This window comes from Colius striatus, chromosome 7 (genome assembly GCF_028858725.1).
Source record: "Colius striatus isolate bColStr4 chromosome 7, bColStr4.1.hap1, whole genome shotgun sequence".
NCBI lineage: Eukaryota > Metazoa > Chordata > Aves > Coliiformes > Coliidae > Colius > Colius striatus.
Genome location: NC_084765.1, coordinates 13,782,891 through 13,796,943, shown reverse-complemented (window position 1 = coordinate 13,796,943; position 14,053 = coordinate 13,782,891). Strand labels below are relative to the sequence as shown.

Here is a 14,053-nt window from a genome sequence, read left to right as displayed (position 1 = left end):
TCTGTTAAACTCCATTAATTTATACTTGTTCCTGTAGGCAAGATGATCTTGTATTACTAGTCTTCTCTGAAGCAAAAGCTTGATGTTGTGTGCCTTTCAGGAGTGCTGTAGTCCATTTTGTGTTTAAAACTTAATAGGGAAAAAATATTTCACAGATGCATTCAAATTTGGAGGAGGTGACATGACATTTTGCTCAACACAGTGAGTTGAATGAGACTGGGGAAGGAGGAACTCCTTTAAAACAGTCAAGAATCACACAAACCAAAGGAAATTGTTGCTGTAGCTTTTTTCTTTTTGACTTAAGCTGTCTATAAGTGGAGTTTGAAATGTTTCAGTCAACCACAAGATAGACTGGAAGAGAGCGGTAAACAGGAAGAGCCAACCCACGAGAATAGGTGTACACTGTGGGAATTGTGGTTTCATAGTAACTAGTACCTCAGTGCATATAATGCTAATATGTCTGTTCATTCTTTAGGTTGGTGTCTGAAGGGGATGAGATTTGCAAGATTACAGTCAGTACCTCAACAGTGTTGTGAAGCCATTAAGGCTATGGGTAGGACTAGAGAGCGAGTGACACAGAACTGTGAGTGTTCTGCATGACCTTAACTACAGAAACAGCTGGCTCACATGTCCTCTTAGATAAAAAACGCATAACCACAGGAGCCCAGACTGTGTAAATTGTCTTATCTCATGGACTATTTATTAGTAGAATGTAAATGGACTTTGGATTTCATTATTTGGTGAAGAAGTTTAATTAATGGTGTTATTAAAGATTCAAGGCAGAAACCAGCTTTTAATGCTGTTTTTTTCTTCCTAAATGATGTGGAGGTTTTACATAATTCTGTTAGCAAGATCTGTTCTGCATAACTGTTTTGGTTGTTTTGGGGTTTGAGTGCATTTTTTTGGCTTTGTTGTAGAAATAGGAACTATATTTGACAAATTGACGTAGATCAATTTGAGTGAGACCTCAGGAGGTCTGTAGTGCAACCATCTTCTGAAAGCAGGGTCAGTGGTGAGGTCAGACCGAGTTGCTCAGATTTTCCTGCACTCTAGTTTTGAAACCTCCAAGGATGGAGACTGCACAGCCTCTCTAGGCAGCCTGTTCCAGTGCTTTACTTGTCCTCACTATATATATTCATTTTCACAAGGTGAAAAAGCTTCTCCTATGTACAGTGTGAAGCTCTCTTGTTCCAATTTATGTGTGTTATCTCTTTTACTGCTGTCATGCACCTCTGTGAAGAGCCTTCTTGATTACCTGAGGTGCCTGTTGGTAGGTCATAGGTGACCTCAAAGCTGTCATTTCTCCAGGCTGAAGAAGGCCTAGTGGACCTGCTTTATCAGGGGGATTGGACTAGATGATCTCTAAAGGTCCCTTCCAAGCCCTATCATTCTATGGTTCTAAGGCAGCTCCCTCTGCCTCTCCTCACACAGCAGATACTCCTGACCATCTTGGTGCCTTTCTGATGAACTTACTTCAGGTTGTTGACGCCTTTCTTGTATGAGGAGATCCAAAATTGGATGCAGTATTCCAGATAATAACCTTTAGAGAACTTGATGGATACCACCTATAATTCTTTAATTCAGTTCCTAGACATGTGTGGTTTTGTAGGAAAAAGTAATACTTAGTTAAAACTTTTGGACAAAGCATTTCCATTTTATGGAAAGGAGCAAAGGGCAATGTGTTTCCATGTCCAAGGGCACACATAGCAGTCCAACTCAGTCTGCAGTGTTGTCCTCTGATAATCACTTTTTCATATTATACATTAAACTTAATAAATAATAAATCAGAAGTGCATTTGTCTTAAGAAGTTAAAACCAGTCTTGAATATTAAAAAGCCAATGAAGAGAAAATGTGTTGAGGTTATATGTCTTACATGGCAGAGGAATAAAGTTTTCTGAAAGCTGTTTTATTCAATTTCTGTAGCTGTTGTATTAAATTGTTTCAGCTTTCTGCACTGTATGGATTGCTGCTTAGGTGGATGCTGAAAAACTTGTATTGGCTTTCACATTTAGAACAATATGCATTGTTGAGTCTATTATTGTGTAAGTCTTTGCATCAAAGGAAAATATGTTCAGATAGGAACAATGAGGGTTTTCAGCCTCCATTGCTAAATTTAGATGCTATGCATATGAACTTCTCTTTTAACCATTTTTGTTTTGGCTTAAAAGTTGAGATCACAGAATCACAGAATGGTCGGGGTTGGAAGGGACCTCTAGATAATATTTTAGTGTAAATTTTCCCTTAAATACTTTTTCCAAAATAAAATGCCTCTATGGCAATGCTCATTGAAGAGCTTCCTCACTAAACTTGTTATTGTTGGTTGATGCTGTAATTTAAGGATATACTGCTTTTACCTGGGGTTTTTGAATCGTATTACTTAGTGATATAATCACTTTTTTTTTTCTAATTAGAGAATGAATTTATTAATTCAGTTTGTGTATCAGATACAGAATTTAAAAAAAAATAACATGACACAATGCTGTCTACATGTTACAGAGCAGGACTGGTCTATAGCAGCATTTCATGTATAACTCTTTCTACAACTCTACTGTAATATGATTACATTAGGTCCACGTAGTTTTCGGTGAAAGGCTACAGGGCAAACACTGCTTTGTGTAGTACAGAACTGAGCAGTGAAAAAGTTTAAGTTGATGTCTTCCTGTCACACTAATGACCCCCAGTGGAAAAACAAACAAAACCACACATCCATACTTCCTAAAGTCCTTGAAAAAACTACTTGCTTTCTACAAGAGCATCTGTCTTTGGAGTTTCTGTGTCTAATTGAACTGTTCTGATCAATTATCCCAATCATTTAGTCATGTAGGAGCCAGTTGTTTACATCACTGCGGAAATATCTGTGTCAGCATTGCAGATGGGGGGGATGTGTGTGTATAGCCCAAATATGCACATATATATGCACACCTGTATGCAGTATATATACAGTGATATATACACCTGTATATGTCACCAGTACATGTATTTAACTATTGGAGTTTCTCCTGTTTCTATTTCAATTTTCAAATTTTTACTTCGATGTTCATATGAGGAATATCTGTAAATAACATACAGTCGTTTGAGTCTACTGTTTATGTTGTGATGTTAGTGATATTTCATTGTCATTAAAAATCAAGGTTGGTTTTGCTAGGGAGCAAAGTTCCTAATCAATTCAGATAGATAGTTTTGAAGGAGCGACATTTGAATTTGGAGGTATATGGAGTCTGATTATCATCTATCTTCAGATACCTCAGGAGGAAAGAATGGAGCAGTCTTAAGTGAGTTCCAAGCCTGAATTAAGATGATGCAATAATGTAATCTTTTGCTTTTCAAAGTTTATCTTGCTGTGATCAGAGATTTTTAATTTTTCATTTTGAACACAGGGACTATAATTTTTCTAAAACTGTGATAGCAAGGAAATAGAGTAAAATGTCACTTTTCATGTCCTTTTATAAGGAGCTCCTTTTTTTGTATTAATAAAATCCTGATGGTGTCTTATGACAGGAATCAACAGGATTTGTGAATTAGTACTTGACCTCAACCTATATTACAGAAATCTGTGATGATCCTGTGATGATAGTATATTCATCCTTTTATCTGTTCTTTTAATGACTGAAAATATCTGTGATGATTCTGTGGCATTTTCCCCATTAGCTTACTATTGATTTGTTAGATCTGTTTTTAAAAGGTTGTTCATTAGCAACAGAATTTTTCCTGCTGGTACTACTATTAGTATAAATTTTCTTTAGTGGTTCATTAAGAGAGGAAAAAAAAAATTATTCAGTTCCAAAGAAATTTTCAGTTGCTTTTTAACCTCATTGTTAGTGAGCTAGGTAGAAGGAGGGACACTACATGAGAGCATGACTTTTGGTTTACTATTAATTTCAAATGTTTCTTTTGTGCAAGCTTTTATAAAGAAAAGTGAAAATCTGATGTAATCTGACATCATGCCAGCTGTCACCTTAGCTATCTTTAAGCAGGCTTTTGTGTTGACTGACTGCAGTTGCAGACATAGCTTCTCAAGATAGTTATAGAATTGTCTTCTAAGTAACTAAACACTTAGGAATTCTCAGGGTGATAGTCTCAGGAGAATGTGAGATTTGAGAAAATCACTTTGACTCAGTGATTTCTTAGGCAATCGTTCATAGGTTAAGATGCTAATTAAACTGTATGAGGGAATGTAATTTTGACATATGAAAGGCTCCCTGACACTGATTACAGTGTAGCAAGGGTTTTACCGCTACTCTGAGGGACACTACTGTCTTAACGTGGGAATAATGTTCAGTATCTTGAAAAGATGTACTTTTGGATGCCTGCACCTTATGGTGGGTGCTATTCCTTGTGTAGTACACTTAGTTGATATTCTTAATAGTTCTTCCAAATTATGTTTGTATTACACTGCATTTTTCTTCCAATAATATTATTTGCAGAACTTTAGCACTGATTTTCTTGGACTATTCATTGATATTCTTTCTAACAAATTTGAAAAGCCAGTACCTAAAAAGTACTCAGAAGCAAGGCTGAAACTATTTTGAAGCTATTGATGTGTTTCAGAAACATATTAAAGGTAGAGCAAACTATGGCCAGCTGTTTGCCTAATTAGGTACAAGCATTTTCTCTTCTTTGGAGTAATAACTCACTGAGCAGCAGTTCTCATTGAGCAAGTTCTGTTGGCTGCACCTATACCAGTAACTCCCATAGAAGTGTGGGTGCTCGCCCTTTTAGGTTATTCAGCATAAAGGTGTTCATGTGTGTCTAGTCTTGGGTAAGCATAGAGGAGTCAGCCTACATGCAAAAGAAATACTGTAGATAGGGCTTGTAATATTTTGTAGGACAATCTGTCCAATGACAATATTATTTTTTCTTGCAACTTACAAATTTGTTGTTAATATGATGCAGACTCAATTGGTAGTTGATTCACACATTTCAAGATTCATCTGCCTGGACATTTAACTCTGGAGGTAATCTATAAACTTGCTTGACATCAAATGTAAGGTCATCAGCATCAGTCATGTCCAAAAGTTAATTATTAAAACTTTACTTTGACTTGAATACCAAATGAACTGAAAGGGGGAAAAAAAAGAGAAAAGAAAAAAGGTGAAGTCACATTAGTTATGAGGTCTGCAAAAGGATCAGTGCAGGCAAAAGTGCCTGCCTGTATCAATTATACTATAGGATTGGAGACTGCATTGTAATTGTATAATCTCCTGTGTTTAAGTAAGTTAAATGTCATCATACTAAGGTTAAGTTATTGCAAACAAGTGATTTACAGAGTTACTTAGCACCTGAGAAGTGTTTTAGGCTGCATTCTGATGGCAAGCAGCAAGGTGTTATCACAGGATACAGGGGTCAGTTTGTGCTCCCACCCACCCAGTAGGATCATAAATAACATACAGTTTGTAAGATTATGTGACTCCAGCCCCTACCTCTGAACCCTTAGAAGTTACCTTAGACATTCAAGCACCATGCTTTCACAGGTGGCTAATGTTAGCCAGATATATTAACATTGTTTACATGTGTCATGGTTTGACACGACAGCCTTTTCTGGTAAGGGGGAAGGGGCTGTAAAGATGGCTCCTGTAAGAAGCTGCTCACAACTCTCCCCAGCTCAGAGCCAGACCCACTTCTGGGGCTGAGCCAGTTAGACGCCTCCATGATCACTTTTTAAGAAGAAGCCGGAAGAGGAGGTTTCTTCTTCCATCTTCTTCCTTCTTCTGCCCCTTTCTTCTTCTTCTGGCTGGTGGTGGTGCAAGGAGTAGGAACAGTGAGAGAAACAACCATGCAGACTCCAAGGTCAGTGATGAAAGAGAGGAGGAGGTGTGCAGGAGCAGAGACTCCCCTGCATTCTATGGAGAGAACTGGTGAAGCTGAGATTTATTTTCATTTCTTTAAAGACCCTGCATTAGCAGTAAAGACTCATTTTGATAATGACCCCATATCAGGGGCAGAGACTCACTTTGCTAAAGCTGGCCCCAGTCCAGGGGCAGCGATTCACTTCATTAAAGGCCCCGAGCCAGGGACAGTGACTATGGCCAGAGGAGGCCATGTCCCAAAGGAGGGACCTTTTATCACTATGGCCGGAGCAGGCCGTGTCCCGAGGAAGGGACCCAATATCCACAGCTGTAACTGTGAGGAGGAACCCATGACAAAGCAGCTCATTAAACTTATGCCCAGAAGAGGCCTTGTCCCGAGAGAGGGACCCTGTAACTGCAGAAACCACAACTGTGGTGAAGAATCCACGCCAGAGATATTCACCAAGGACTGCATCCCGTGTGAGGGACCCTGTATTGGCAGAAGCTGCAGCTGTTGGGAGCAACCCACACCAGAGAAGTTCATTAGAAGTTCAGGAACCCCGTGTTGGAGCAGGGGAAGAATGCCAGGATTTGTCCTCATCTGAGAAGAGAGAAGTGGCAGAGCCCATGTGTGAGAGGATGACCACATCCCCCATTCCCTGCCCCCTTGAGGGGGGAGGAGGTAGAGATATCGGGAGCAGTGAGCTGGGCCCAGGAAGAAAGGAGGGATGGGGGAGGGAGATCTTAAAGTGCTGGTTGTAATTTTCTCATCATCCTACTCCCTTTTTGCTTTTATTCCATTCTGTTTCTTGTAGAATAAACTTTCCTACTTTCCTCTCTAAGTCGAGTACTGGAGTCTGTTTTGCCCAGAACCGTAACTGGCAGCCAGCCCTCCCTGCCCTTGTCTCAATCCACAACAACCTTGCTTATCTTTTTACTCCCATTTCGCTGGGGCCTCTGTGAAATGGTTTGGCCCAGCTAGCGATGGTTTGGCCCAGCTAGCACAGCAGCACAACGACAGTCTCTCGCTCAGTGCCCCCATTCACCCCCACCCTCATTAGGATGGCGGAAGCCCCAGCGAAATGGGAGTAAAACGTTATGTAAACAGATATTAATGTTGAACAAATGTTTATAGAGCATGAAAACAACAACAGAAAGATAAAATCTAAAAATCTAGTGTTAAAATTTCATTCTAATCTAAACAAGGTACATCTAATATCCTTGGGATACATCTACTTAAATTATGATAAAGTTTCAAAGATATTGTAAGAATTAAATGATATTTGCCAAGAAAGATGGAGGGAGCAGCAAATGATAGATCAGAATAATTTAGGCTGGAAGGAACCTCTGGGTGCTTGTAGATGCAGCTTCTCCTGTTCATAGCCTGGACAGTTTCAAAATTGGAAACAAAGTTTGATTTGGTTGTTCAGGGCCTTATGCAGCTATGTTGCAGATATTTCCAAGGATGGAGATTCCACAGCCTTGCTAGGCAACCTTTTCCAATGTTTGACTGCTCTCATTGTGGACGAAAATCTCCCTGCTATCTAATTCCTTGTTGCAAGGCATTAGCCATCTGTTGTATAGATTGTTTCAAATAGTATTGCTTATTCTTAATGAGTCCTATGAGGCAAAACACTTAAACTCTCGCTTTTCAAATTCAAATAAACCACTGTGTTCTGCAAAACTAATTGTTAATGGCATTGGCTTAATTTCTCTCTTTGCAATCAAGTCCTTAGTATTTAAGCTGCAGATTTGCAGAAAGTTTTGGTTTTGTGTGCCTTCTTGTCATTCTGCATTTTATAGTTAGAGAATTATCCTTCTGTTTATCTCTGCTGATATTATTTGAAGTACAAAATATTTTTGCTCAGGTATTTAAGAACTGTTTACTTTCTAGCTGCAACATATTATTAGCAAGTAATTGTCTATTAGTAGTGGACTTGCTCTTTAATTACATCTTCTGAAGCCCTGGTGAATTTATTTCATGGGAAATAAGAAACAAATTGTAAAAATGCTGGAGTACTTCAGGAATATAGTCCTTTTTCTTAGTTTGAACTATAGAGTGAGTTATTACTAAAAGTCTGCGGAGAAGAGCTTGTTGACAGTTTTTCTGGCCCTAGAAAATAAAGCTGGCATGGTACTTTCATTTTTAAAGCTAACAATGTATGTGCATTTTGTTAGTAGTCCTAACCTGAGTATCAAATGTTAAACAGACTGCTTCAATCCTCATCTGTAAGGAAAGACTTTTAGCTTAAAACTGGACTGTGTGACAAACGTGGAGTTTAATTTTTGCTGTTATTTTTACTTATTATTACCTTTGAAAACACCTGCAAGTTCCTATTCTTTTCTTTGGGTGTATAGCTGAAACTAGACTATAAACCCACATAGAAGCTCTTCTTTAGAAAACAGTGTTCCTCAGTCCTCTTGTGAGAAAAAGGTCATGGTTGCTTTGTAGATGTTAGCACTGCAGGCTTACTGTAAAGACTTCCTCCTAATCTCTGATTTCATGTGAAAACTGAAGATTTACAAACCTCGGAGGTACTTCATCAACCCATTGCTCTAGCAGTTCTTGCCAGCCTGGGGAGTAAATGCTGTAACTGGTGCCGTGGGGTAGTTCATGGCCTAATATATTCACAAATTTCAATGGCTGTAGGGCCAGAATTTTTGTAATAGATGAGGCTGGGAAAAAAAAAATCGTTTTGATGTTATATAAGGTGTCATAGCTTTCAGCTTATCATTAATGATGTTAATTATATTAGTCCCTTATATATGCCTTCCTTTAGCAAGGCATATTGGAAAAGGGTAGAAAGATTTGTAACACGCAAACTATCCTCTGTTGTTCATGGTCCAAGTGGGACTCAGTGTGAGCCACTAGTGGTTTTGTTTGTGGGGGTTTTTTTTGTGGTTTTGGGGGGTTAGTTGTTTGATTGGTTTTGGTGGTGGAATTTGTTTGTTGGTTGTGGGTTTTAAATCCTGAGCTATTTACATTTTTATGTTATAGCTGCATGAGCTGTTTGATTTTAGCTGTCCTGTACAGACAGAGTGTTGTCTCTTTGGAATTCCACTACTTTGAAACCCCCAAATAGTTCTTAGTGACTTCCTTATTCTGTTTCTCATGGGACATCCTGCCATGCTAGACAATTAGATTAGCTCTGTAAGAGCTGAAATTGCTGAGCATTAGGGGAAGAAAAACCCCAAATCTTGAAAATAAAAAAAATTGGAAGAAGTGTTCATTTTTGGCTCTTTGAGGTATAATTTATTTAATGTCTGCCTTTTTTTTTTTTTCTGAGTATACTCACAATGTGTCAATATTTTGCTGCTTTTGATGTGAGTTCTAGTTTTGGATGCTTCTGCAGGGGGGTTGGACTAGATGATCTCTAAAGGTCCCTTCCAACCCCTACCATTCTGTGATTCTATGTTGTTTACCTAAATATTGTTAACTAAACCTGTATAAATTCAGGGCCTTAAACAAATGACTTCTTGGTTCATTTCTATCTCTAATTCTAAGGCTCCCTAACAGCCTGTAAGCCACGATCTTTTCAATTCTGAAGTAAGATCTTCAATTTCTTATTTCTTTAAAATATATGAATTTTGTAGATTGTTTCACTGGAAAGGGCTGCAGTATAAAGGACTCAAAAGGTATGAGATTCTGTAGAAATTGTCTTCTGTTTTTTCTACAATTAATCAAAATATCAGCTTTGAGGAGGAGGGAAGACTTTAATCTTGAAATAAACTTTCTTGACTCCCTTTTTTTTTACTATGAGTACAGTTACACAGATAAAATAACTGTCTTTAATGGAGAGCAGTATTTCACAAAGGATAGAAAAACATCTAGACAGTACCCTTGAGGGGAAAGTTGGTAAAAAATCCCAGTTTTAATTCAACTGAGATGAAATAATAAATCATATTGTTTTATATAGGCTATGCAACTGAACAACTAAGGCTATGCATGATCCTCAGCATGGAGGTGTAAAGAAAAATCACTGGAGAAACACCGTACCAGAGGAAAAAAACCCCTGCAGCGAATGGCTTCCATAAAGTCTCTGTGATCTCATTAGATATTGAAAAGTGTGTAAAATTTTGTCCAGCAACGTTTTACAGTATTTTACTGGATCTGTTTTGTGAAACTTACAGAAATACAAATCAATAATTTATGTTCTATAATTTCCATGTTTTGTAAATAATCTGGCAACAGTAAGGTGTAAATAATCATAAATTCAAGTATGTCTCACTAACTGAGCATTGCAACTAAAACATTAACCTGTTTAATAATTAAATAGTACTGTGTGCCCTTGGCAAAGTCAACAGGAGTGCTGGAAGGAGCTGAAAAAATTCTGGCTTGGAAAATACCTCAAATATGTTTACTCTGTGGAATAGCAGCAGCAAAGCATCAACATGAACAGTTACACAGTTTAGAGATCATAAATATATTTTATTGAGTTTAGCAATATTAATTTCTTCTTTCTTTTTTCTTTTTTTTTTCTTTCAGCCATAATCATCAGACCACGTCATTTAGACATCCAGTGACAGGACAGGTTTCTCCAGAAAATATTGAATTTATTTTGCGAGAAGAGTAAGTAGTTTTATACCCACATCAAGAGGTCTAAACCAGTAACACGTTTACCTACAGTAGTTCAGTGACTTGACAATTCTGGTATTGTAGCAAAAATATCATAGAGGTGGTTTATGCTTAAAAAATTATTTGTTGTCGTGATAGTATGTTTTTGAGTCTAGCACTGTTCCATGTTAGGGCTTGGGAGAAAACCTTTAAAACAAATGATCTCCCTAAAATAATCAAACAAGACAATATAAATAATCACTTCTAAATCCACTATCCTGTATCGCTTCTAAAACCACTCCAAAACGCAAGAGGAATGGGACACCATCAGATAGCTTTTCCTTTCCATCCTAGTCTTCCAAAACTGTTTAAGCAGCCTCTTAGCCCTTCATGTATTACAGAGGCTGGATGCCATGCTGTAATGGCCCAGATGTGGTTGTTTGTATGGCTGCCCACACGATTCTGAGCACTATATGTTTCAAGTTGTGAGATATTTAATTTGCTTTACATTAAATGTAAACAGCATAGCAATAAGAGAAAAGAGGTCCAGAGAAAGGGCCACATCATAGTCCTAGGAGACAGACTTTTCTGGCAACGTCTTTTATTGTGGACCTGGAGAGGAAAGAAGTGGTGCTTCTTCAATGCTTTAAAAACCAAACCAACTAACCAACCAAAAACAGAATGGCAACAAAACCCCAGGAAAAAAAAAACCAAAACCAACTCAACAGCTGCCCTCCCCCAAGACCAAGGCAAATCAAGGGCCTATGTTAAGACCCTGCTCCCAGGGTATTCACTTCCTTTGTCTGTTTCTGGTTTTGTAATCATGGTAGCAGATGAAAGATTAAAAGCAGAATTCCAGGAACAACTTGCAGGGTTCGGGTAGTTTCAGTGATCTTTTGTGTATGTTAGAATTTTTTTTTTTGAGAGAGAAATTGAGCAATTTATTTGGAGGGCAATCAGATGAGCAGGTGTAACTTGTTATTTCATAGAATCATAGAATGGTAGGGGTTGGAAGGGGCCTTTACAGATCATCTAGTCCAACCCCCCTGCAGAAGCAGGTTCACCTAGATCAGGTCACATAGGAACATGTCCAGGCAGGTCTTGAAGACCTCCATAGAAGGAGATTCTCCACCCTCCCTGGGCAGCCTGTGCAGGGGGTTATTCCTTCCCAGATATTGCATTCAGTTCTGGCTGGGAAGGAATTGAATACTTCCTATATTATTCATTGTAATAGCCTAGTCTTTGAGCATGAAAAAAATGTTTTCAAAACTATCTTTATGTACTTTACCAACCAGTACTCATTTAATGCTGTTATTGATTTTGTTCCCAGAGAGTTGGTTTTTTCCTTCAGTGAATAGAGAGGGGTTGTTATCCAAAACTCCTTTTTCAAATTGAAGTGTTAGAAGTTTTGACACTGTCTCCCATAACATCCTCATCAGAAAGCTCAAGAAGCGTGGGCTGGATGAGTGGACAGTGAGGTGGATCGAGAGCTGGCTGAATTACAGAGCCCAGAGGGTGGTGATCAATGGTACAGAATCAGTTACACTGAGATGGTATCAAAAGCAGGAAGAAGATCTTACAATGTAATAGAATTAATAGAGACAAGTGGTTTTTATTCTAAGAGAGGAAATGGCTGGAGGGATATAGAGAGTGCTTGTAGTGAATACTGAGGAAACAGTGTTTACAAGAACATTTTCTGGTTTATTATTGGCCTGAAGTACATATAGAGTGTTTTTAAAAGTAGATGTTAAAATTGCTTCCAAGATGTCATTTTCAAGTGTGTGGATTGCTCTGGTTTCCTCAATTTTATACCACTTCTATGCAACAGTGTGGGTTTTACACAGATGCTCTTCATCATGGTCATATCAGAATTCCTGTTAATTGACACTATTGACATATGTCTCTGCTGAAATCAAAGGAGCTGTTAACTCCTATCTTTAGGCCTAGGAATTGTTATGGGGCTATGCCACATTTTCAGTTCTTTTCCCTCGGACATCAGGGATTTGTTTGGCATGAATGGTATTGATTGTGTATTAGTTTGGAATCAGTGTTGTAGATCATATCTTGTGATGAAATGACTTTCACAAACAGGATGCAGTCTCTGGAAATTTTGCATCATGGGATCCTTTTGACCAAGAGTACTTTTTTCTATAGCTGATAAATCCTATCTGAAGTATCACACAGAATTACAGAACGGTAGGGATTGGAAAGGATCTTTAGAGATCATCTAGTCCAAACCCCTTCTAAAGCAGGTCCACCTAGATCAGGTCACATATTAACGTAACCAGGTGGCTCCTGAAAATCTCCATAGAAGGAGATTCTCTACCCTCCCTGGGCAGCCTGTGCCAGGGTTCCCTCACCCTCACAGTGAAATAGTTTTTCCTTATGTTTAAATAGAACTTTTTACGTTCCAGCTTCTTTCCATTATACCTTGTCCCGTCACTGGATACAACAGAAAAAAGTGATGTCCCAACCTCCTGACACCCATCATTTAGATGTTTGTAAATATTAATGAGATTCCCCCCTCAGTCTTCTCTTCTCCAGACTAAACAGCCCCAGTTCCTGCAGCCTTTCCTCATAAGGAAGATGCTCCAGTCCCCTGATCATCTTGGTGGCCCTGCACTGGACTGTCTCCAGAAGTTCTCTGTCCCTCTTGAGCTGGGGAGCCCAGAACTGGACACAGGACACCAGATGAGGCCTCACCAGGGCAGAGTAGAGGAGAAGGAGGGCCCCCCTCAACCTGCTGGCCACACTCTTCTTGATGCATCTCAGGATGCCATTGGCCTTCTTTGCCACGAGGGCACATTGCTGGCTCATGGTTAGTTTATTATTAACCAGGACTCCCAGGTCCCTCTCTGTAGAGCTGCTCTCCAGCAGGTCAATCCCCAGCCTGTACTGGTGCATCAGGTTGTTCCTTCTGAGATGCAGGACTTTGCACTTGTCCTTATTGAACCTCATGAAGTAGTAGTACTCTTGAAGGCTTCATAAAAGGCAATTTATTTTTCAGTGCTGTGTGATGTGATTTATTACTTACAGGTTGATTTTAATTCAAGATTAGGGCCAAAGCCAGGAGTTGTCACCAGATGTTGACTGGGAGCTAATGGGGAAAAGTAAGCACAAACTTTTTCAGGCTGCAGAGAAGTTATCTGTTAAAAAGACACATTTAATATCACAAAAGCCATTTACAGTAATCTCAAAATGATGAATGTATACACTACTCTGGCCATTTCTCATCCAGGAAGCAATGTTCTGGCAAGAAGATTTGAAAGAAAGTTTTTGTAAATTATGTCAATGAATGATGTGATCTTAGCTTGATTGTGAGTCCGTTATGAACCAGATGCCCTAGCTTCACTTGATCAAATGAGAACTGGATACTTTCAGTAGAAGGCTTAGACTGTATTTCACTAGTGTTTTCCTAGGGCGTTTATGTTTTTAAACAATATGACATTAATTATGCTTTTTAAACAGAAATCTCATTTACTCAACTCTGTTGTAACTGGAAGATAAAACAGAGTATTGCCTGGAAACTGTAATTTTTGAGTTATATGTTATCTTTTGATTCTTATGCTATTCCTTCTTCTTAAAAGTGTTGATATTTAGGTGACTGGGTTTATTTGAGAAATAGTGATTATTAATTCCTTCTTTCCTAACACATTCTTAGCTGAAACCACTGTCAAATCCCCACCTCTAGCTCTCTTTTTTCCAAGCTTA

General features: G+C 38.6%; 1 protein-coding gene across 4 annotated transcripts in view; it reads left to right on the top strand.

Annotated features, from left to right (window-relative positions):
- Positions 1-14,053, top strand: part of PLEKHA7 (pleckstrin homology domain containing A7) — a 149,757-nt gene that overhangs the window by 73,638 nt on the left and 62,066 nt on the right. For all 4 annotated transcript variants that reach the window (XM_062000198.1, XM_062000197.1, XM_062000196.1 and 1 more), the window contains one exon: positions 10,274-10,357. In XM_062000198.1, coding sequence (XP_061856182.1) covers positions 10,274-10,357 — 84 coding nt within the window. The remainder of the gene's footprint in view (positions 1-10,273; positions 10,358-14,053) is intronic.